Source organism: Carassius carassius, chromosome 45 (genome assembly GCF_963082965.1).
Source record: "Carassius carassius chromosome 45, fCarCar2.1, whole genome shotgun sequence".
In the NCBI taxonomy this organism is placed as follows: domain Eukaryota; kingdom Metazoa; phylum Chordata; class Actinopteri; order Cypriniformes; family Cyprinidae; genus Carassius; species Carassius carassius.
The window spans coordinates 11803413-11826217 of record NC_081799.1 but is presented as its reverse complement, the minus strand read 5'-3'; the positions used below and the strand labels follow the sequence as shown (position 1 = coordinate 11826217).

At 37.1% G+C, this 22805-nt stretch overlaps 1 protein-coding gene across 2 annotated transcripts in view; it reads right to left on the bottom strand.

The window, feature by feature from the left end:
• Positions 1–165: 165 nt before the first annotated feature.
• The window catches only part of LOC132127139 (neuroligin-2-like), a 98667-nt gene continuing 76027 nt past the window's right edge, over positions 166–22805 (bottom strand). For both annotated transcript variants that reach the window (XM_059538796.1, XM_059538798.1), the window contains 5 exons: positions 10069–10254; positions 4889–5154; positions 4633–4786; positions 2192–2558; positions 166–2090 (listed from right to left, as the gene is read on the bottom strand). In XM_059538796.1, the coding sequence (XP_059394779.1) occupies positions 1172–2090; positions 2192–2558; positions 4633–4786; positions 4889–5154; positions 10069–10254 (1892 nt within the window). In that variant the 3' untranslated portion in view covers positions 166–1171. The remainder of the gene's footprint in view (positions 2091–2191; positions 2559–4632; positions 4787–4888; positions 5155–10068; positions 10255–22805) is intronic.

Sequence of the window (22805 nt, the reverse complement as noted above, 5' to 3'; positions counted from 1 at the left end):
TGTAGCATAATGCGTGGGTTACTACAGAGGACTATACGAGCGGAGAGAGAGATATAAGGGATAAAAAAAGGAGAAGAGGGGATCGTGGATCTATCTGATCAGTCCTTCTCTGGGAGAGAGCTTTGTCGCACAGCTTCCATAATTATAAATGAAAAGAAGAAGGGAACTATTTATCCTCTTTATTATCGTCAAGAATCAGTTTCATTTCCGGATATGACCATGTATCTACAGAGGGAAAAGAATCTCCAAATGAAGTGCACAAAATACAGCTGATGTAAAAACAAGAGAGAGAGAGAGAGAGAGAGAGAAAGAAAGAGAGCAAGAGAGAGAAGACTGTTGCAGAAAAAGTCAATAAAAAGACAAAGAAAGAAGTCTTGAATCTCGAATGTCCATTTTCCTCTTAAAAAATAAATCATGCAAATTTCCCAAAGCGCAATCAAGATATAAATTTAAATAATCTATATCTTTTTATATATATATATTTGTAGTGTTGTTCATTTCTCTCCATAGGCAAATAACAGTGACAGTGCAAAACAAAAAGCAAAAAATAAACATAAAAAATGAGAGAGACCAAAGAAAAGAAAAACTTTTTTCAATTCTGCAAATTCCTTGAATAAATCCAGTTCAGGTGATTCTTTCCATGTCCGTCCACTAGACTGCGTCTGATTGGACGATTATCACAGTACTTGGCACAAGAATGCTGGTAAAAATTAGATAGTAGAATCTTTTTTTCATTCATAGCCTTATAACGTTATCAATAATACATATTTTACATGTATGTTTTCTTGATTTATAAAACAGTCCGAAGTAGGAAAACTGTTGTTTTTTTGGGGACTAGAAATGGCTACTGCAGAGCAAAAGACTCGGGGAGAAGAAAATAAAAATAAGGGAAAGGTGGCAATATAATTTGAGGGGGAAAAAATGGTAGGGGATAGCTGCTGTATTGAGTAGGGAAAATGGCCAACATTTCACCACACAAAATCTTCTCCAAGAACGAGAGGAGCAGGAAGAGTAAAACAAGAAAGAATGAGAGAGAAAGACAGTGTGCTGGGAGTGGACTTAAAAAGGACAGGAGCGGTGTATTGGACAGTATCCATGTAGAGCACCACTCTTAGTACCGGAGGTCTGTGTTCCTATGTGTTTGGGGGGCCTGGTCCCCTCAGAGGGGTTACTATACTCGTGTGGTGGAGTGCTGGTGGGGCAGGGCATTGTTGCTATGTCCAGCACTTGGTGCAGGTGCAGGGGGGTAAGTGTTGAAGGCATGGAGGGGCTGCATGCCAGTGATGGTGCTGGGGATCATGGAAAGCGCATTAGCCATAAGTGGCACGTCCTCAGGTGCCCGCCGTAGTGCCAGAGTGTAGTCCGGCGGGCACACGGGTGGTCTCAGAGGTTCCAAGTCACCATGTAGACCACGCGGTGGTAGAGGCGTACCGTGGTCAAGCTCCACCCTCTGCTGCTTCATCTGCAAGGACATTAGCTCCTCCTCCTGACTCAATGCCAGGTCGTTATGGGGTGGAGCCCCCACAATGCCGACGCCTGGCCCCGCCCCACGTTGAGGTGAGAGGCGTCGATGGCGGCGTTGCAGCAGCTCGTGCCGTTTGTCGCGTTTATAGTACAATGCGGCAAATGCCAGCACATTGAGGAAGAGCAGTGACGCACCCACTGCTACTGTCACGCTCAGCTCCGTCGAATAGTCCCTTGTGTCACTAGGGAATGGGAATCGTTCAGGAGGGTTTTCAGAGCTATCGAGGTCTGGGTCGGGTGGGTAGGTTGAGACCGTGGGGTGGCGAGTAGAGCGTGTGCCTGGGCTCTGAACTGTTCCCTTCCAGTCGGGCCGGTGCGGGCTGCCAGGTGGCAGTCGTGTGGTTATGGAGCTGATGATCTCCTCATGAAGGGTGTGGAGGTGAGGAACCAGCTCAAGCCAGAAGGCAACTTTGTTGGCACGGTAATTATCCCGGATGCGAGGCTTCAACCCGATGTGGAGGTACTGCTTGTCTTTAGAGCTGAATTTGGTCCAAATAACTTCCTCGAAGCGATTGGGCTTAGTATGGATGAACTTGGTATCCTGCGGTACTGGAATGTTCGGATCACTGGAAAAAAATATTGAAACAAAGTGAGAAGAAGCATACAGAACTGCATTTGTATTTTGGTCTCACTGGGGTGAACAAATTTGGACAGATCAAACTCTCACCCTGTCTTGGCGAAGTTGGTCCAGTATGTCATCACCACAGCGCTGAGCATGACATCATTCTTTGAAAAGTTGCAGGGAAATAAATCTGTGGCACCCACCATGGGTACACCGAACACATACGGGATCTCATCGCCATGTGCTGCATCTGCCCACTCGGGTCTTGCCTCCGTCTGGCAGTGGTGGTGGAAGGTATAAAAATAAACAGGGGACTGGAACTCAGCATGCAGCTTAGCTGTAGCCACTGCTGGCGCCACCCACTGGTGGTCGGTAAAAAGTGCAAGTAGAGTTTTACGCCGCATGTCCCCGTTGTCGCGGTCAGCCCAATCTGTGTACATGAACTTTATAGTCTCCCGCAGTATGTCTTTACCTAAGAAGTGACAGAGAGAGACCAAGAGAGAAAAAGATGGATGTTGGATGTTGAAAGGCAGAGTTGGTTGTCACACAAAGCAGGACACCTTGACCCAATATAGGAGACAGTGAGACAGAAGCACCCAAGGTGAGGGGTAAAATTAGACTGATTACCTTGAACAACCGCTAAAAGAATGTGTAGATGTGTATGTCAGTGTTGTCTACAGAAATCTACAGAACACCTGGGGGGGCGTATTACAGAAAGATCCTAGCTTTAAAATCTTATCTTATCTGTTTAGTAACCATGGTAGTAATGGTAGTAACCATTAGGACAAAAGCTATTACAGAACAGCATTTCCTAAGTGTGTTATCTTATCTTAACTACAGATAGGAAGGGGGTATTACCGAAACCTCCTAACTTGACAAAAAAACCTTTAGGACAACCCCACAGCTGTCCTAACTTCAAAATTATTTGAAAGCTAACAAAAAAAAAGCTTACAGTTGTGATGTCCAACAATGGTATTATATTTATTAATAATTGAAAATGAAGAACAGAGTTGTTTAATGGTATAAAGACTCTTGGAGGACCCTGAAGATGTGTTACATTTTGATGACAAAACACTTATAGGTAATTACAGACTGCCACACAACATACTACAGTTAGCACAGGAACTGCAACCAGCATTGCAGAGAGCAACAAAAGCATCATGGAGCATTACCGGTTATAGTGCAAGTGACTAATGCCTTATGTTTTTTTTTGCGATAGGCAATTTTCAAAGTGAAGTAGCTTCTATTATTTTGTTTACCTCATCAGCAGCTCACGCAGTGTTGGTTGCTTGGGTAACAGACATGAGAGTGGATTGTCGAACTTGATAATGCAATTTAAGATTTCCTAACTAGACAAGATATGATTTTTTAAGATAGGATAAGAATCCAAAATGAAGTTAAGATTCACTTCTGTAATACAAATTTGTAAAAAATAAATCGTAATTGAACACATCACATCTTAAGTTAAGACCTAAGATAAGAAACTTTCTGTAATACATCTGATGTACACCTGATAAAATGTTTTCTCAGTTCATACTTATGCACAGATTTTACAGATTTTATTTATTTTAATATGTACTCCATTCAGTGCCTGATTAGAAATCCTTCCCAAATAATTTGCATGCAAAGGATTTTAGCATGGTAATAATTATGACAATGTTAATATATTTGGTATTGGCATAATTTATCTGCTACAATGAACCTGCTGTTGGTTATTGTTGTAGTTGTAGATTATTGCTGCTGCTGTTGCAAGTAGTGATACGGTGCTGAGTGTATTTAAAACATACTGCTGCTGCACAAATAGCATATAAAATAACCTGAAGCAGATCTATACAGGTGGAGCTGGGGAAGGTGAAGGGTTTCAGAGGAACTCTTAAAAAGCGCACTGCAAAATGCTCAAATCAATGTATTTTCACACCTCGACAGTAATCATTAAGTTAAGTGGTCTAAATGGAACTTTCCTACCTGCCTTTCAACATATGTATTTGTATACCTCTGTGCACTCTGTTCACGCTGACAGGATACGTCATTAGCGTGGTCACGTACGCTATTGCAGGCAGAGCGAGAATGGCAGGCAAATATCAACAACCTGATCTTCCTTCCTGGTATTTTGTACTTTTTACTAACTGTACTATAAAGTTTTCTCACTGGTGAATGACACATGATGTATTGTAGTAATTTTGTCTCTGATTGTCTGATCTGCAATGCTTATATGCATTTAGGGGGCGTGGCTTTGAACAGTGATTTGCAGGGAGGCTGGGACGTTCGCGTTCAATGCTATCAGGCTAAAGTTAGCATTTTCCAAGATCTCCTACTGAACCTTTAAGAATCCATCAGCCTGTGCCATCAAGAGTTTCATGAAAGAACTAGGCATTTACATTGAGTTGAATATTTAAATATGTCAAGTGATGTATTTTAAATCACTGCATTTAACTCTGCATGTATTCAAGTCAGTGAATAATATAATTTACTTGGATGCTGTGCTGTATATTCAGTGGCAGCAATGCCTACGTGCAAGTGACTATGGGTTTATCATTGAAACTCACCATCTGGGTATCCATAGAGGTTGTCCACAAAATTTGATATGGTGTAGTCAAAGGAAGCGGCTGAAATACCATCCTCACCCTCACTATCATCTACAAATTTCAGCCCTTCACCCTGGTTCACCCCCAACAAGATGTCGTAGTTCAGGAACTCCCCCTGAGGACATTACACAAATGTCACCCATTGTACTCACTTTCGCTAATTAACTGTCATGATTAGACACTAAACTCTGGGACCCTGCAGTGACTAAAATTACACCTGCTGCATGAGGATCTCAGGGTCATCAGGTACCACATCTCCGTCCACCACCGGTCCGAATGCGATGTGGTAGCGGGCAGGTTGGATATCTTGATCCACCAGCTCCCTGAAGCTCTTCCTTCGCAGACAGTCCACCAGATCTGCAGTCTCGCTGTAGCTGCAGCCTACTTTCTTGGCCAGGATCTTGGTGTACATCAGGGGCCGATAGTTGACTGACCAGCTTGATATGGCGGAGCCACTCTGAGCAATGGCCCTCTGGAACAAACCTGAAACCAGGGCCAGTTACAAGACAATGAGTAAGAAAAGTCAAAGAGCCGGGTATAATGTGAGTCAGTGTGGACAGAGTGTGACCCATGACCATGAGCAAGATAAAGCTACTGAATATCTTTTATCATCACAAAAGGAAGGCAAGTGGAACTCAAAAAAAGGCTTTCCAGGCTGGTTTCTTAACTTTAGAACAGAATATTTCCTTCAGAATAGAGAACATGTTATTAACTTCATAACAGAACCTTAACTTCAGAACAGAAAAGAACATAAAATTTAAATTTTAGAAAGAGATCAGAATAATTAAATCTTATTTTCAGATCAGAACAGAAGCTTAAAGGGTTAGAGGGAGTGTCAGCCACATTAAAAAAGTTAACAGCTTAAGTCATTTGTGGATTAATGCTTATTGGAGACGCGAACCGTTTCAAACGATTCAGTTCAATTTGGTGAACTGGTTCAAAAAGATCCGGTTACATCGAAAGATTCATTCACGAACCGGATATCACTACACTGCAGAGTTTTGAACTCTCTCACAACAGACACAGAAGAGAAGACAATGCTGAATAAAGTCGTAGTTTTTGCTATTTTTGGACCAAAATGTATTTTCGATGCTTCAAAAAATTCTAACTGACCCTCTGATGCAGGGCCACTGCTGGCCAAATGGGTGCCCTAAGCAGGATTATATTGTTGTGCCCCCCTTCCTCAAATATGATGATGGAAAAAAACACCTACTATAGGGGTGAAAATAGAACATTAATCAAATAAAAAAGTAAATTAATAAATTGTATTATTTTCAAATTACAATTGTAGCTCTCGACATTTACCTATGGCTATAACTTTATTATGACTCTAATTTATTTTATAGTCTCAAGCATTAAGAAATCATGCAAAAGGAAATTAAGCAGTTTTACTATGATAAAACCATGGTTTATTTTTGTAAGGGTTGTGATATGCATGTTTTTTGTTGAAGAAATTATAAAGGCTGTGTCATCTGTAGCAAAACAGTGGCCAAAAATGAAAGATTAAGTGAATATTTGAATTAAATGTTTGGTCAGTAGCCTAAACAAGGATTTGATTGTCCTGTAAGAGTAACAGCAGCAATTACATGGCATTTGGCTCCCTTTGCAGGCATTTGTAATAACATGTTCATAAATTGTTTATTTTGTATTTGCCTACATTATGTATTTTAACAGTGTTATTATTAACCAATCTTAAATACCTCATTGTTTTTCATTTCATTGTATTTTAAGTCATTTTAAAGGCTATTGATGGCTTAGGTCTGTTTTTATAGCAACAACAACATCAAAAAAATATTACTGTATATTAATACTTTGTAAATTATTATTTGAAGTAACAAAACCATGGTTAATTTGCAGTTACCATGGCTACAAGAACAATGATTTGTGGTGTTATTGTTAAAACCATGGCTAATTTTCATAAGGGAACCTGAAAAAAAAAAACTTTCACAGGAATGTGCCTGAAAGTGATAAACGGGCCTAGTTTTTACCTAAATGATTTATAATTTATTTTAATATATATTAAAAAAGTATAAGGTGTGCATTGTAGCTGACACCTAAATGAACACATTACAGTTGTTTTATGACTGCAAGTCTTTCTCCTCAAATGCTATTGACCTTCAAATTTGCGTTTGAGCCCATGTGAAAAAGTAGCATAATTTACATATGATTTACAGTTTATTTTAATTAATATCAAACAATCAATTCAATTGTGCATTATAGTTGACACCTAGATGAACAATAACAGTTGTTTTTATGACTGTAAGTCATTCTCCTCAAATGCTACTGACATTAGAAAAGTGTATACCAATATCGCATGTAACTTTAGAGACGGTCCCTAAATTTGAGACTCTCGAACGTCCAACGTCAAGCCAACTTTATTTTTTATTTGTGTTTAACTTTCTTTAGTTTTATTTTCTCTGTGCTGGATTGCTGATGTCCTTTACCCTGGCATAGATGTTCATCCATCAATTATGAACATTCAGCCGCAAACATGAGGTGCGAGCGTTCGCGAGCGCGGATGGGAGAATGGCGGAAGGTTTTTTTTTTTTTTTGAGCAACTGGGATGGTGCCCCCTCTGGGAGTTGGTGCCCTACGCAGACTGCGTACTCTTCGTGTAGGGAGCGACGGTACTGCTCTGATGTCACATGGACTACTTTGAAGATGTTTTTATTTAGGGCTGCTCCGATCACGATCGGCCGATTGTTATGCGCATCTCATCAGTAAAGCCGGTTCTCTAATCAGTGGTAAATTCCCTCAGGTGCGTGATTTCACATAGAGCAGCTGTTACTACACGGAGCCATTGTTAACTGAGAAGATGCGCAAATCCACTTCATTTTCAGCGTTTATTTGCGCATCTTCTCAGAGAACTGGCTTTACTGACGAGATGCGCATTAACGATCAGCCGATCGTGATCGGAGCAGCCCTACTTTTATTACCTTTCTGGATATGGACAGTATACCGTGCACACAGTTTCAATGGAGGGACAGAAAGCTCTCGGACTAAATCTAAAATATCTTAAACTGTGTTCCGAAGATAAACGGAGGTCTTACGGGTTTGGAACGACGTCAGAAAAAACAACAGAACAAAACTGAATCTTAATAGAACACATTCTTAACACATTCTTCAGAACAGAATCCTAACTTCAGAAAAAAGATCAGGAAAGAACAGAATCTTAATTTCTGAAAGAACACAACCGACTTTTAAACGACTAACACTAACAATAATTTAAATTGTACATTTTTGCATTTGGCAGACACCTTTATCCAGACTAACTTGCATTGCATTGAAGGCAAACATTTTATCAGTTCATGCATTCCCTGGAAATCAAACCCATGACCTTGGCATTGCTAGTGCCATTCTTTACTGTTTGAGCTACAGGAATGCTAGAATCCCAGAATGCCAGACAACGTCTGGCCTTGTGTACTGGCTACAAAAGAGAGGTGAGGTGCAATGTGTATTTAATCTTTATAAAAATATTCAATTAAACAGTGTGTCATGTAAATTCTGACCAAGCCTGTCAATGTCGTCTCAGACTTTTGGACCTTACTGTATATGAAACTGTTCTACCCATCTAAAAGTAAAGTTCTGAAACTAGTTTTAATGGTCAGAGAAACATGTTGCTAAGCTAAAATGGTGGAAGTCTGCACAGTAGAAAGGTCATGCTGGCTTCAACAAGGCATAACCAATAATAGCATGAGCTAACAGTCAGGGGCTCATTTTAATATGTGTTGTAAATAGGGCAGGTAGAAACTCAGATTCATTACTTGAGTGCAAGTAACAAAGTGAGCCCAGCAGTGTTCGAAAAGGCTCTAGATAAGCATGAGGAAACCATCTTGGCTTTCAGAACCCTGCTGCACCGTTATGTAAAGTGTCCCATGGTTTTCATCTGCAGATTCTGTAATTAATTATTAAAATGTTTCCCCCACCCTCCAGTCACACACACACATTCGCACTATACTCTTATTACAAGACCCCCCAGCTCCAGTTCCCTATGAAATCAATTAAGAATCAGCTCAGCTGCAGTCCAACACTTCTGCATCACACACACATAGTTGTACATGCTGCTCATTATGAATTTGTCTCACATCCCTCCATTTTTATCACACAACACTCATTATAAACTGGCATCAAATGCAGACGCACGTGTGATCTTGAGATAGCGGTGTAAAAAAAAATCAGCCCACTTTCACACAGCCACACAATATATCAATATTGAAAAAATTGTATTGTAAAAAATATATAGCACAAATAGTGTTAAAGTCTTTAAAACAATTCCAAATATCCAAAAATAAAAGTCTTCCAGGTTTGGAATGACATGAGGGTAAATGGGTCTTTGACAAATGAGAGTGTCCATGATAAAGAGAAAGAAACATCTATTCTAAAACACATCATGTTCTAATACATTTTTATCTTTCTACTGATGTTGGCTTTATAAAATATTTATATCATTTTCAAGGAGTTTAAATTAAATAAATTAAATAAATTTAAATTAAATAAAGTTTAAATTTCATGAGTATAAAATAATCACAAGGTGAAAAAAGTAATGCAGTTTTTCCTTTGTGAGTGTAAACATATAATTTAGTATTTCTAAGAAATAATAATAAAAGATAATGTCAAACTACTTATTTTCAATAAAAGCTGCTTGTTTTTAAATGAGGCTTGTATCTTCATTATGATATCAGAACAATTACCATTTCTGACTTCTGTATTGAATAAAATTCAATACAGAAATGAAAAACACTCTTTTAAGATGTGTATTCAAATCATTGTACTACACGAAAATCAGACCCAAACCTCTTTTAATCAGAATTAGTTTCATTTCTGTATTAAAACAGTAATATTGTTATGAAATATTTTAAAATATGAATAAAATTTCAAATAACTGTTTTCTATTTGAATATATTTTAATATTTCTGAGATGCAAAACTCCATTTTCAGCATCATTATTTTAGTCTTCAGTGTCACATGACTCTTCAGAAATCATTCTAATATGCTGATTTGCTGCTCATTAAACATTTCTTGAACATGATTCATGTTGAAAACAGTTGTGCTACTTAATACTTTTGGTACTTTTTGATGAGCGATTCATTTTTTCAAAATTTTCTGATGAATAGAAAGTTAAACTGATGAACAGAAAGGACTTTATTTGAAATATTTTGTTACTCTATAAATGTCACGTTTGATCACTTTAATGCGTCCTTGCTGAATAATATTTTTTTTTTTCAACGCTGACCCCAACGTTTGAATGGTAATATGTGTATGAACCACACTTGCAGTTTTAAATGCATTTTTTAATAAATAGAAAAAAAGTCTTAATGAATAAATGTTCATATTTTGGTGACCTTCCTTTAAATGATGTGATTTTGTATTGATGATCAAGGCAACAGAGTTTCAGACCTTCAGAATGATGGGACAGGATGAGAAGGTTGACGCATGAGGCTCCAGCCCCAGAGCCAAATATGGTGATTCTCTCTGGGTCTCCTCCGAAGTGTCCGATGTTCTCATTGAGCCATCGCAGAGCCTGAATCTGGTCCAGTAGCCCATAATTCCCCTTAGCAGACTGATCTCCAGTGCTCAGAAAACCTACGGAGAGCGAGAGAGTTAGACTGGAGATAAGATAACAGACAATGTGAACCAAAGATATAAAAGACCATAATCAATACATGTTGACCAAGATCAAGCACTCTGAGGCCAAGAAGAGCAAACGTGCCTTGGTAAACTGAAAGAATGAGTTAACACAGAGGACTAAAGCATTAATTGGTCATGTTCATTTAGAGCTTGCTGTTACCATTTGGAATGATTCCAACAGATTTGAACTTCTCACGAATAATTAAGATTACATTTGGTATAGCAAAGTATGATATGACTTATACTATACTTGAATGTCATGGTTTAAGACCTGGACTAGACTTTGACTAGATTGGAATATGTGTTTAACATTTTTATCAATGCATAACAAAAAATAGGAGTAAGCACAACAGTATGTTAGTATTTCAGTATTAACATGTTTTTGAGTCACTCATCGATGATGTAGCCTACAGGAACAGCGAATGAACAAATGAATGAACAAATCAAAAAGTGAGTCAAAAGATTCAAATCATACCATAGCTAGCAGAAGATATTATTTCAATGTCAAGATTTAAGACAAGTTGTACTCGTGAGATTGGTGTGAAATTGTTAATTGTTGAGATATTGACCATGTTTAAAACAACATTTAGGCATTATTCATTGTATACTGCACATTAGACATTAAGCAGTACATTTGTTGTTGTTGATGAAACTTTTCCGTGAATGATTCAATGACTGAACCCTCTGGTCTAGATGAACATGAATAGAGTCACTCACTGGTCACCAGCTGATCATGTAACCTACAGGAAGTGTGACTAAGCAAATGAACAAATTAAATCAAAACTGATTTAAATGATACAAATTATTCCATTGCTAGTTCATAAATCTATTTATAATCACTCAAAAATATGTCTTTAATTACAATACAATGAAAGCTTCTGCAGAACATATTATTTTAAAGTCAATATTTAAAATACTTTTTCTTGTAAAATTTACAGTGTTAATCAATGCATAATGAAAAACAGTAGACATTATACATTGGATACTGCACATTTAGACATTAAGCGCAACATTAGTGTTTTTGAACCTTTTTAACTGATTCATTCAGTGACTGAATCCTTTGGTCTACATGACTCTGACTCACTCACCAGTGATGATGCCTACAGGAACGGTGACTGAACAAATGAAGTAGCGAATCAAACAGCTTCAAATCATTCCATTGCTAGTTCATAAATCTATTTATAATCGCTCAAAAACATATGTGTCTTCAATTACAGTAGCTTTAGCAGAACATATTTTCCTCTGTAACGCTCAGAACTGTGATCCTCCGGGGTGCTGGGGTGGGTTTGATGCATTAACTGTTATCGCTGCTGGTGAGAGGAGCTTTATTTTCATCTTGTCAAGCCCATCTTTATGACGAGACAAGCATATTAGCCACTTTAGACATTTGGACTGTTGTTCTCTGGGTAGAAAAAGCTTAAGTGCCCACATCCACATGCATACTTCAAAACATGAGGCCCATTTACTATTACAGACATCAACAAATAACCCATGCTACCGCTCATTAAAATGTGAGGCTCTGGAGTCACAGTGTAAATGAGAACTAAAGAGTTTATGTAAGACCGTCTATTTTACTATTCTAACTGAACTGGTGATGCACTGAAAACATGAAAATATAGCAAGAAAAAGGGGAATTTCACACATATTTCACATGTCTAAGAAACCGCTCTTCAGATTGTGAAAGATAGGCTTCCTCCGGAATATTAGAAGAAATGGGGAAAAGACATAAGGGATAAAAATAGACCCGTACTTAAAAGCTACGTGCCCTCAGACCCAGTATAAGAGTCAGTGAGTGTGACTGTGTGTGAGAATTAGAGAAAGAGAGCATGTCAAGAGGGATGAGTAAAGAAAAAGACAAACTGTCGTGGTGTTTTCAGGAGTCAGGCCTGTGAGGAAGACGACAAGCGACAACATGCAGCACATCATATTACAAACAACACACAACAGGAAAACAGATCTCGCACTCGGCACCTCTACATATAAAAGGCTCCACTGGTGTGTTGTAGATGGAGCGATACACAGAAATAGAGCTCTTTGAAAATTTTGGTTACAGATGTTTAAAAAAGCTCTTGACGTCTGAAACTCCCACAGGCCGATAATGACTTTGTTTTAGAGGATACTGCTGCATCTGCTACATTCATTTACATGCTGTGCAAAACAGTAGCATGCATTCATGACCGACGGCATCATTATCCTAAACCGTGAGATCATTTCCATGACAAAATAAAACATTAGCAGTGATTAGCATGCATATATATATATATATATATATATATATATATATATATATATATATATATATATATATATATATATATATATATATATATATATAGCCTATATTTTTGCATCTTTCTTTGAGATATCACCTAAACTACATTTCAAAGATTTTGGGTCTGTATTTATTTATTTATTTTTTCCTCTAAATTATTATTATTTTTTTTTTTGGTAAAATTTAGATTTATATATCTGAAGGCTGAATAAATAAACTTTTTATTGATGTATGGTTTGTTAGGATCGGAAAATATTTCTCTGAGATACAACTATTTGAAAATCTGGAATCTGAGGGTGCAAAAAAAATCTAAATATTGAGAAAATCACCTTCAAAGTTCCCTAACCCTAACCTTAACCCAGTCCAAATTTTGTTCTTAGCAATGCGTATTACAAATCAAAAAACAAGTTTTGATATATTTACTATAGTTAATGTACAAAATATCTTCATGGAACATGATCTTTTTTTAATATTCTAATGATTTTTGGCATAAAAGAAAAATCTATAATTTTGAGCGATACAGTGATACACATATTATTGAATATATATTATTAAATATGGAACCATTAATTAATATTATTAGATGTGGAATCATTATTTTTGTGTTAAACATTAAGATTAGGGTTGTTATAGCAACTAAAACTATTAAAATGGATTTTCGCTAATTTATTAATTAAAGCTAATTCATTAATTAAAGCTAATTCAAATTATTAATAAATACTATAACAGTATATAAATAATACAAAAATAACACTGATTAAGATTTTTTTATTGTACATTTTTGATTACAAAAAATAAATAAATGAATCACAGGCTTACTGTTTTCTAGTCTCTATGTTCATCAAACAAATCATTATAATTTATTTAATTGCTTTCTACTTTAATGATTTTTACAATTTACTCCTTTGATGGAACAGCTGAATTTTCACCAGCCATTACTTTAGCCTTCAGTTTCACATGATCCTTCAGAAATTGAAAACAGTATATGAAATAAAGTTTTGTTTTATCTCCACATTAAAAAATGTGAGATTAAGGGATACAGGTGTTTTTTGTTCAAACTCGCCAAGAAAAAAAAGAAAAAAATAACTTCTGGGGAAAACAATAATGTGGGCCACACTGAGTGGCTGTGAACATTGCCATTGTCTAAATGACATTAATAGGGCAGGTAACTGAATGTGTGCTAACTCACATCGTAAGTGTCAGCCGCACGAGTCAAGGACAACCCGTAGAAAACGAGACAAATTACATATTCATCAAACTGCTGGATCAGGCCACCACAGGCAAGTCCCTAAAGATGAGTGAAGTCACCGAGTGCATTACAAATACAACTGTAGTGTAAATTAGTGGGGGAAGTGTGGGCGTGAGGTCTTTTTATAATAGTTTCATATTAGGTGAGTGAATCCAGGTTCTGGATCCGTGTCTATGTTTGATTATGCATACTGTGGGCAGCATCCACATTCCAGCAGGCACGGGATCCCCAGCTGACCTACTTCACTGGGCACTGTATCCCACAATGTAACCTGCTCAACTTAACCTTCTATTTCTAGTCCAACAAATTATTTAAAGGATTTTTAACATCTCTGCTCAAACGTTGCCAGCGTCATACGGCACATTACGTGTCATGTGACAGTAATTTAGCATACTACTTTTAACAGTTTGTTTCAAATAAAATATTTTACATAGTATTTTTTAGATAACAGTTGGTAGTGTGAAAGAAATAAGCTTCAGTAACCGTATGATACTGTTTACTAAAACTAATAAAACATGTTTGTTATGAAACATTTTATGAAATAAAGTTAAAATAAAATAAAATATTAGATTACAACTTAAACTAAATAAAAATAAGTTGTTATAATTATAAATTTTTAATTATACATGTTATAATATATATTAATATATTATTATATATTAATAATTCTAAAATAACATTGCCATTGATACATACTGTATTATGCACTGTATACTACAACAACAACAACAGCAACAACAGCAACAACAACAACAACAACAAACCTTTTGAAAAAAAATGCATGTTGCAGCAACAAACATTTAAAACAGTAATATACTGTATTGCTGTCATATGATCTCACTACACTGCATGTTTAATTCAACTTAGTTATTTTGGTTTAAAAAAATGTATGTTATGCATTTATATCATTAGAGTCACGCCAGATGCATTGTGGGATAAGTGCAGCTGCACACTGCACATAATGGCAAATGCAGAAGGTCATTCGGAATGCAGAAGGTATTCCATATATGGCACACCCTGCATAACATACATTTTATATATTGCAGAAATAGTAATTGTAGTATGGAGGTATTCTATTGGTATGCTGTCTATGCTGAATACTGTCAGAGTGTGTTGAGGCTCCATTTGAATGTGTCGAAACAGATTGTTCAGAGGCAAGGATGTAAACATTTGTTCACCTTTATGAGCGGAGTGTGGTCTGTCGGATAACTAGAAGCCTGTGTGTAGCACAGCCATTGGATAAAAGGCTGATCGATGTGAAAACAGTGTTTAGGAATTGGTTGCTGAGGGTCTGTGGGTTTGACTGTCTTCATATTAACCTCCTTCTGTTGAGCTGTTTGCTGTTGCCTGGCAACCAGCCACTTCTTCTTTCAGAGGGATGTGTTTTGCGAGTGTGCAGATACAATGTTGAATGTTGCAAAAATGCAGTGATTATCCTAAACAGCGGGTTGCGTCCATATGTGTAATGGAATAACATATTACAATTTAGCAAAATGATCAGTCAAATCTCTAACCCTGTGCAGCGCTCTAATTCTCTTGGTAAGTTTCACTGCGAGCTGAGTACTGAGTTGAATCTCCTGCAGACTTTGGTGCTGAGAGCAGCAGTTTGGCGCCGGACTCATGAATATGCACCATTCCAGCAAATGACAGATCGGAGACAGAGACAGAGAAAAAGAGAGAGAGAGACAGAGTAGCATACAAGAGTGAAAGAGGGATGAGGAAGATTCAGAGGAATAGATGGAACTAATGAATGATAGAACAATATATAGTTAGACAGACAGACAGACAGACAGACAGACAGACAGACAGACAGACAGACAGACAGATAGATAGATAGATAGATAGATAGATAGATAGATAGACTGCAGAAAGAATGATAGAATGATAGAATGATGAAACATATAATAGATAGATAGATAGATAGATAGATAGATAGATAGATAGATAGATAGATAGATAGATAGATAGATAGATAGATAGATAGATAGATAGATAGATAGATAGATAGATAAAACTACAATAAGAACAATAGAATGATAGAACAAACAATAGAATGAACAAACAAATGAATGAACAGACAATAGATAGATAGATATATGATAGAAAGATGACAGAACAATAGAAACGAACAATAGAAGGATAGAAAGATAAATAGATAGATAAATAGATAGATAGATAGAACTACAGAAAGAACAATAGAATGATAGAACAAATGAACGAACGAGCTAACAAATGAATGAATGGACAAACAATAGATAGATAGATATACAGTATGATAGAATGATAGAACGATAGAATGAACAAACGAACGAATGAACAATAGATAGATAATTCTAACACTAATAACAACAATTCTTCTTCTTCTTCTTCTTCTTATATTTAATTATTATTATAAAATATTTTTTTAATAAATTTAATAAATGAACAATTACCGTAAATCAGGGTTCCTCAAATCTTGTCCAGGAGGGCCAATCCGCTGCAGAGTTTAGCTCCAACCCTGATCAAACTCACCTACCTGTGATTTTGTGATGATCCCGAAGACAATGATTAGCAATGCTCAGGTGTGTTTGATTAGGGTTAGAGTTAAACTCTGCAGGAAAATGGATCTCGTGGGCCAGATTTGAGGATCCCCACCATAAATCATTTTATGGACCACTGTGGAAAAACATACAAACTATAAAAAACAAGAATTGACCCATCAGCCTGAAGGCCACTGCTGTGTTCACGAAATTCCTCTTCCTGTCATTCTAATTCAATTCAAACTGCTGCTTGTGAATTTAATTCATTCTTAATTTCTTTCTCTTTTCAAGCAGTAGTCAGTGTCGTTCCTCCACAGCTAGCTGCATCCGGTCCACAGAAAGGCTATAAACCTCAGTGCCCCATTTGTCCTCTCCATTCCTCACGGGAGAGTGTGCTTCTGTCACTGAAATATTTGTATTGAAAACAAGCATATTGGTTGGTGAAGTATAGTAAAATTGTTAATCAGCTGTGCTTCGCAGGGCCCCTCTGTTAGGCTACATCAATATCCCACAAACATAAAAACAATATTCTGCGTTCTGCATGGCTGCACCTTACAACATGCTGCAGACAACTAACTGCCTGTTTTACCAGAGGGTGTACTGCTACTGAAAAAAGAATGAGAAGAGGGGCCATTTGTACCTCAAACAGTATTTAGTGATTAGCTAAAACTAATGAGTTTTATCTCGAGATCAAATTAGCCATTAGATTCCAACCTGATCTCCTAACCATTGGATCCTATTCTGACCTGATTTAACTATTTGACAATTTCATATGAATTTGTTCCAAAATACAGGATTGTTAGAAAAATAAGTATAACTTAGTATGCTTAAAGTATGTTTATTCCTTAACAATCATAAGTTTTCATACAAATTCCCCCTAACGGTGGAGCTTCATGCTTACTTTTTTTTCCCTAACAATGAACTGTTATTGTATGAACTCCCCCAAAGGCCTGGGACACAATGCACAAGTTTCGGCAGTCCTAGATGAAAGATTGCCATCGTGTTTGCTGCTACGACCCACATTTACTGCCCAGCCAATAAAAATGCAACACAAAATGGCACATTGATCAACGCAACATAACACTAAAACTTAAAACAGCATAACTCAAACTCTTTGAGTTTCTCTTCAAAACTTCCTCTTTCCCATCTTCCTCATTTTTTCAGCACACATAAAAAGTATAACTGCCAAACTGAGATTTGGGATGCTCTTTTTGTTTACTACTAGCGCATGCCAATAACGTTTTATTCTTTAAAAGGAACTTTTGTCATAGCCTATGAGTCACTAGGTGTCATCATAGTACAGTCTTCATATATGCCGTACCCAATTTTCTTAGATTCATGTCGGAGACGGTGTGATTTGTAATGATATTATAAGATTACTGAAATCGCATGTTTACTTTTTTTCAAACAATTATACGTTTTCGTACAAATTCCCCCTAAAGAAGGAGCTTCATGCTTACTTTTTTCCTAACAATGACATGTTTTTGTATGATTTTTTTGCTTCTAAAGATCATACTTTTTATCAGTAAGGCTAACCATCAACGGGCAGTAAGTAGATAGAGTTATACAAATTCATATGAACTGGCCACCAATTTACCATAGTAAAATATTTATGAACTGCCGCGATATTGTGTGGGAACTTCCACCAAATAATAGCATTGACGGCCCACTTTTTGTGTTTATAAACATTTTTACTCTGAAATAGAAATAAACAAGTGAAGTTAATCAAGCTAAATCTAGGCACCGATCACCTGCAGCAAGTATAAAAATATGTAAATGTGTCCTCTTCATTCTGAGATCTGAGGTGTCATTTACATTCGCAAAAAATCATCTCCTCCACTTCTCAGATACCAATATCGCAAACATCCATTGTTTCCCTTTGAATTTATAATTACGCGATTAGTGTCCAGATCAAAAATTGAAAGGCGTATTTTGTAAATGCAAATAGCTCAAAGCAAACATCCTTGAGAAGTGCGTGGCAGTGCGTGAATCATAATTCTGGGATTCTGTGTTTGCTGGTGGCAAAAGTGTAAAAACTGCTGAAATAAAGACTTGTGCAGAATTAGGAACCTAATTAGGGTAATCTGTTTCTTCAAATAGGACAGATTTGATGAAGGGCTGGTAGATACAGAGAAAGAGAAAGCAAGTGAGGTGAGGGGGTAATGCGAACAGAGAAATGCAGGAAACTTTTAGGCCCTGGTAAGAAAACAGTGCTAACCCGCAAGGCCCATCGACAGCGCGTTATTTCTTCCCCAGAGTTCATTAATTAGTTAATTAGTCTGAGCAGATGGCTCTGGTACACAAATCAGCAGCTCCGAGGGCCAGCTGGGCAGAAGCAGAGATGGAAGGTGAGGGCGCCTCGCAGTTAGAGAGAACTTGCACATTGGCAGAGCGTTAATGCTAATGCAGCTAGCCTGCCGCAGTACATGGGGCACATGTGTACTAGTACTCGCAGCTCAATCTGGCCTTCTGCCACCTCCTCCTCATTGTGTGTGAGGAATTTCAGATAACCACATGTGTATGAGCCTTCAGAAACACACAGGAACCTGAACTCTTTGGGTCAGAATCCAGAAACAAATGCTGCGTTTATGTGTGTGTGCTGCATTAGCATTGGTTTGAATGAATTCTCTGCTTCACTGCAGATTTAAAAAGGCGCTTCTGACGGTTATTTTTAGCATGTTCACATCTCTCTTCTGTCTTTCTCTCTCCACCTCTTCCCGTTTCTCTGGCTCTTTTTTTCCTTTATCGGTCTTTTGCTGTGTAAAGGTGCATATAGCTCATACATTTCTGGCTGGTGTCTGAGCATGTGAGAGCTGGATAAAGGGTCCTGTTTTGTGCTAAACCTGCTTTTTTGATGTGGAACACTGTTCTTGGTCTCTCTTTTTTTTTCACTTCCTTTGTACTTTTTTTTTTTGAAAATGCTTCATCCAATCCAATCATCCAATGGGGCTGGAATGGTAAAACACAAATGTGTAATCCTCTTCACCGCTATAGAAAAACCTCTTTAAAGCAGAATAGAGAGAAAGGGAGAGAGACAGATAATACACTGAAAGGTTACTCTTATTCATCCATGTACCAAAATTCCTCACCCCTGTTAATATTCATTATTTTTGCATCCTTTCAAGGCAGCGTACATGTATTTGTGTTTTTGTACAGTGTGGGCTATTTAACATACTTAATGTATGATTTTTTTTGTATGCATGGATATCTGCTGACCACTTGCCAAAATTTGCAGTATGGATACTCTGTGCCATAGTGGCAGCCTTTTTATTGATACGTTTTTTTTGATTGAAACTTCTACACTAAATGAGGTCTTTCACACAGACTGAAATGCTGGAGTTATAAGTAACACATTGTATACTGCAATGATTGTAAAGTGCCCCTATTATGCTATTTCCAATATTGCCTTTTATGCAATGTGTAATGTAGCTGTATGTGAATGTAAACTATCTGCAAATTTGTAAGCTGAAAGTGCAGATAAATTAAGTTATTGTCTTCCAAAATAAAGAATCGACTCTGTACAGCTGAAACGAGTTGTTAGTAATTCGAATCCCACTTTCGTGAAGGCTGCACATCACGGGGTAACACATTTGCATAATGCGCGCCTATGTTCTACGTAGGGATGTGCCAAACAAGGCTTTTGAAGCAGTAAGGCTTTCATAACAAACTGCGTTGATGCTTCAAAGCTTTTAACACGGTGCTCTACCCTCATTTCAAGATATGCTCCGGAACTCTGTTTCAAATCAGTAGTGTGTCAAAAGCTCGAAACGTGTCGACACTAGGTGTCTATTTACCCATCCCTAGTTCTACATTAGCCGGCTGCGAACAACTTGACCCCACCCACAAACATGTCATTCTACTGATGTCTGCTTCTCTAATCTTGCGGAGGTCAACGTGGGATTCACAAAACGCTTGCTGTTGAAAGATGGATCAGTATCCTGTTTATTTGGACCAGCTGCTCCACTGAATCACAACCTGTAAGTATGACAAATAATAGATGATTATATTTTCTATAGAGCGTTCAAAATCAAGAACTATTGAAATAGTCATATCGTTTCCAACACCACTGTACGCCGTAGACCAATAACAACAGACTAGGCCATCTGACCAATCAGAGCAGAGCAGGTTCACAGAAAGGAGGGGTTTAAAGAGACTGAATCTTTGAACTGCTTCGAGCGAATCGTTTGAGAATCGCTGGGAAATGAGGTCATATGTAGCATACTGTTGAAAATTAATTTCTACTCTGTTTGTACACAGGCTGATATGAGAACAGTTAATAACAGAAGCATTTGTCCAGCATATGAAATAAACACACTTCAGAACACACGCAGAAACACGCAAAACTACTTCACTTACAACTTTGACTGTGATTCCCTCAGATCACTTCATCTCCACAGGGAACTGTTTTATTTACCTTCTTAGTCTCTCTACATTTATATTCAATCTTTCATTCTTGAAGGTAAACTCACACTGGCCTTCTGCATTCATTACGCATTCATGGAAGAAGGGAGGCATCTCGACTACAAACACATCTCTGTACAAAAACAGCACAAACATGGTTCTCTCACGCCATGCGTAAAACATTCCTTGTGGATCTTTGATATGACACCTAAACCAAACTGGAAACTTAAGTGTACTTTAATGTTGTTACTAACAGCAAGGAAATGCAGTCATAATTGGGTCTTTTTTACAGTTCAGTGCCACTGAAAGTGGAATATAGGCTTTTAGTTCTCCCCGATTGGGTTATTGTAATTCTTATATCCTAAAATCACTTTTCAATATCTTTAAATTGACAGAGAGCAGGACTCCACTTCTAGAGTTTCAGCTGTTTCTTCTTCCTGATTAAATTACTGTAATTCTTCTATTCCAGAAGAGGTCACTTAATGTGTTAAAGTTGAAGTAGAGCAGAACACCACATCTAGATGCTAATGACTAAAAAATACGAACGAACGTCCAAAAATAAAAATGAAGAGAATAAATCAATATTCTTTTAAAATCTCTCTGATGGCTTCATATAATTCACAAAATAGATTTTACAACTCAATAAACCAAGCTCTATACAGTTAAAAAGCCACAAGAACTTCCTCCCTTTTCAACCTTTTCAAAATCTTTCTTTAGGTTCTCTGAAGAAAGTCAGGTTTATAGATGAACAATCAATAATTCTGGAAGTAACTGAAAATAGTGTTCCTTCTAAAACTGAAGACACTAGTAGTAATTTTTTAGATTTACTGAATTGTTCCTTGAAATAACTTAAAATTAAAGGGGCCATATGATGCTTTTTTTTTAAAGATCATTATTTTGTGTATTTGGTGTAACAGAATATGTTGACATTCTTTAATTTTATAAAAACACATTATTTTTAAAATACTGTATATTATTGTAGGTCCTCTATGCCCCACCTCTCTCAAATGCATAGTTTTCTACAAAGTCCCTCATTCCGACAAGCGCAGTCTGCTCTGATTGGCCAACTGACCCAGTGCATTGTGACTGGCTGAACACCACAAGCACCCCTTCCATAAACGCGAACTTCATCTTTCGAAATTAATGTAAAGACAGTTAATAATGTCCTTAGATTTACCATCAGTTCAACCCCGAGTCAAGTGACAGACAGTGATGAAGCTCGTATGTGTTTGCAGTACACAACCCACAGACGGATAAGACATTTGAACATTCAATAGCAAATACTTAAACTAATAACAAAAATATACAGTATATAAATACAGTAGCTGATTCAGGAGCGTCAGATTGTCGTAGCAAAGTCAGAATTACCTCCTCTCCTAGGTTCACGAAACGGTTATCTATAAAATGCGTTGCTGTTCTGTTGTAAGTAATCTTAAAGATTCTTAAATTAATCTACTTTCGGAAGGCAAAATAAAGTGCTTTTGCTTTCGCCTAAAATCACACAGCATCTCCCTGACATCAGCTTCAACACTAACTGTGGTTACTGAAACCACACCTTGTTTCTTTGCTTGAACATTTGGGTGGCATTATGCAAATATTTCCACATTTGGGGGTGTGTTTGAATGAGCTGATTTAGGGGGGCGTGGCAAAGTCTTAAATTTGATGAAGAATATCTCTTTGGATTTGAGACTTCAATCTTTACAGATCTTCTTCATGCACCAAGAGCTTGTGACACTCCAAAGAGAAAGGAAAAATTTAAATCGCATCTTATGACCCCTTTAATTAATGTGTAGTTAAATATAATGTTAAATATTTTTTATATTAAAGGAAAATGTTATAAAAGTAAAAAAAAAAAAAAAAAAAAAATTTAAAGGAATATTTCACTCACAAGTCCTCTGAAGCAACACAGTCACACTCAAAAATAATTTGCACATGCTTATATTAAAAAATGGCATGTCAAGACATGTTGTGACAGCTTTAGTGTGAGAATCATTGACGTTCATCTTTACTGATGCAAAATCTGGTGCAACATGACTTCAGGTGACATATTTAAAGTGCCCCTATT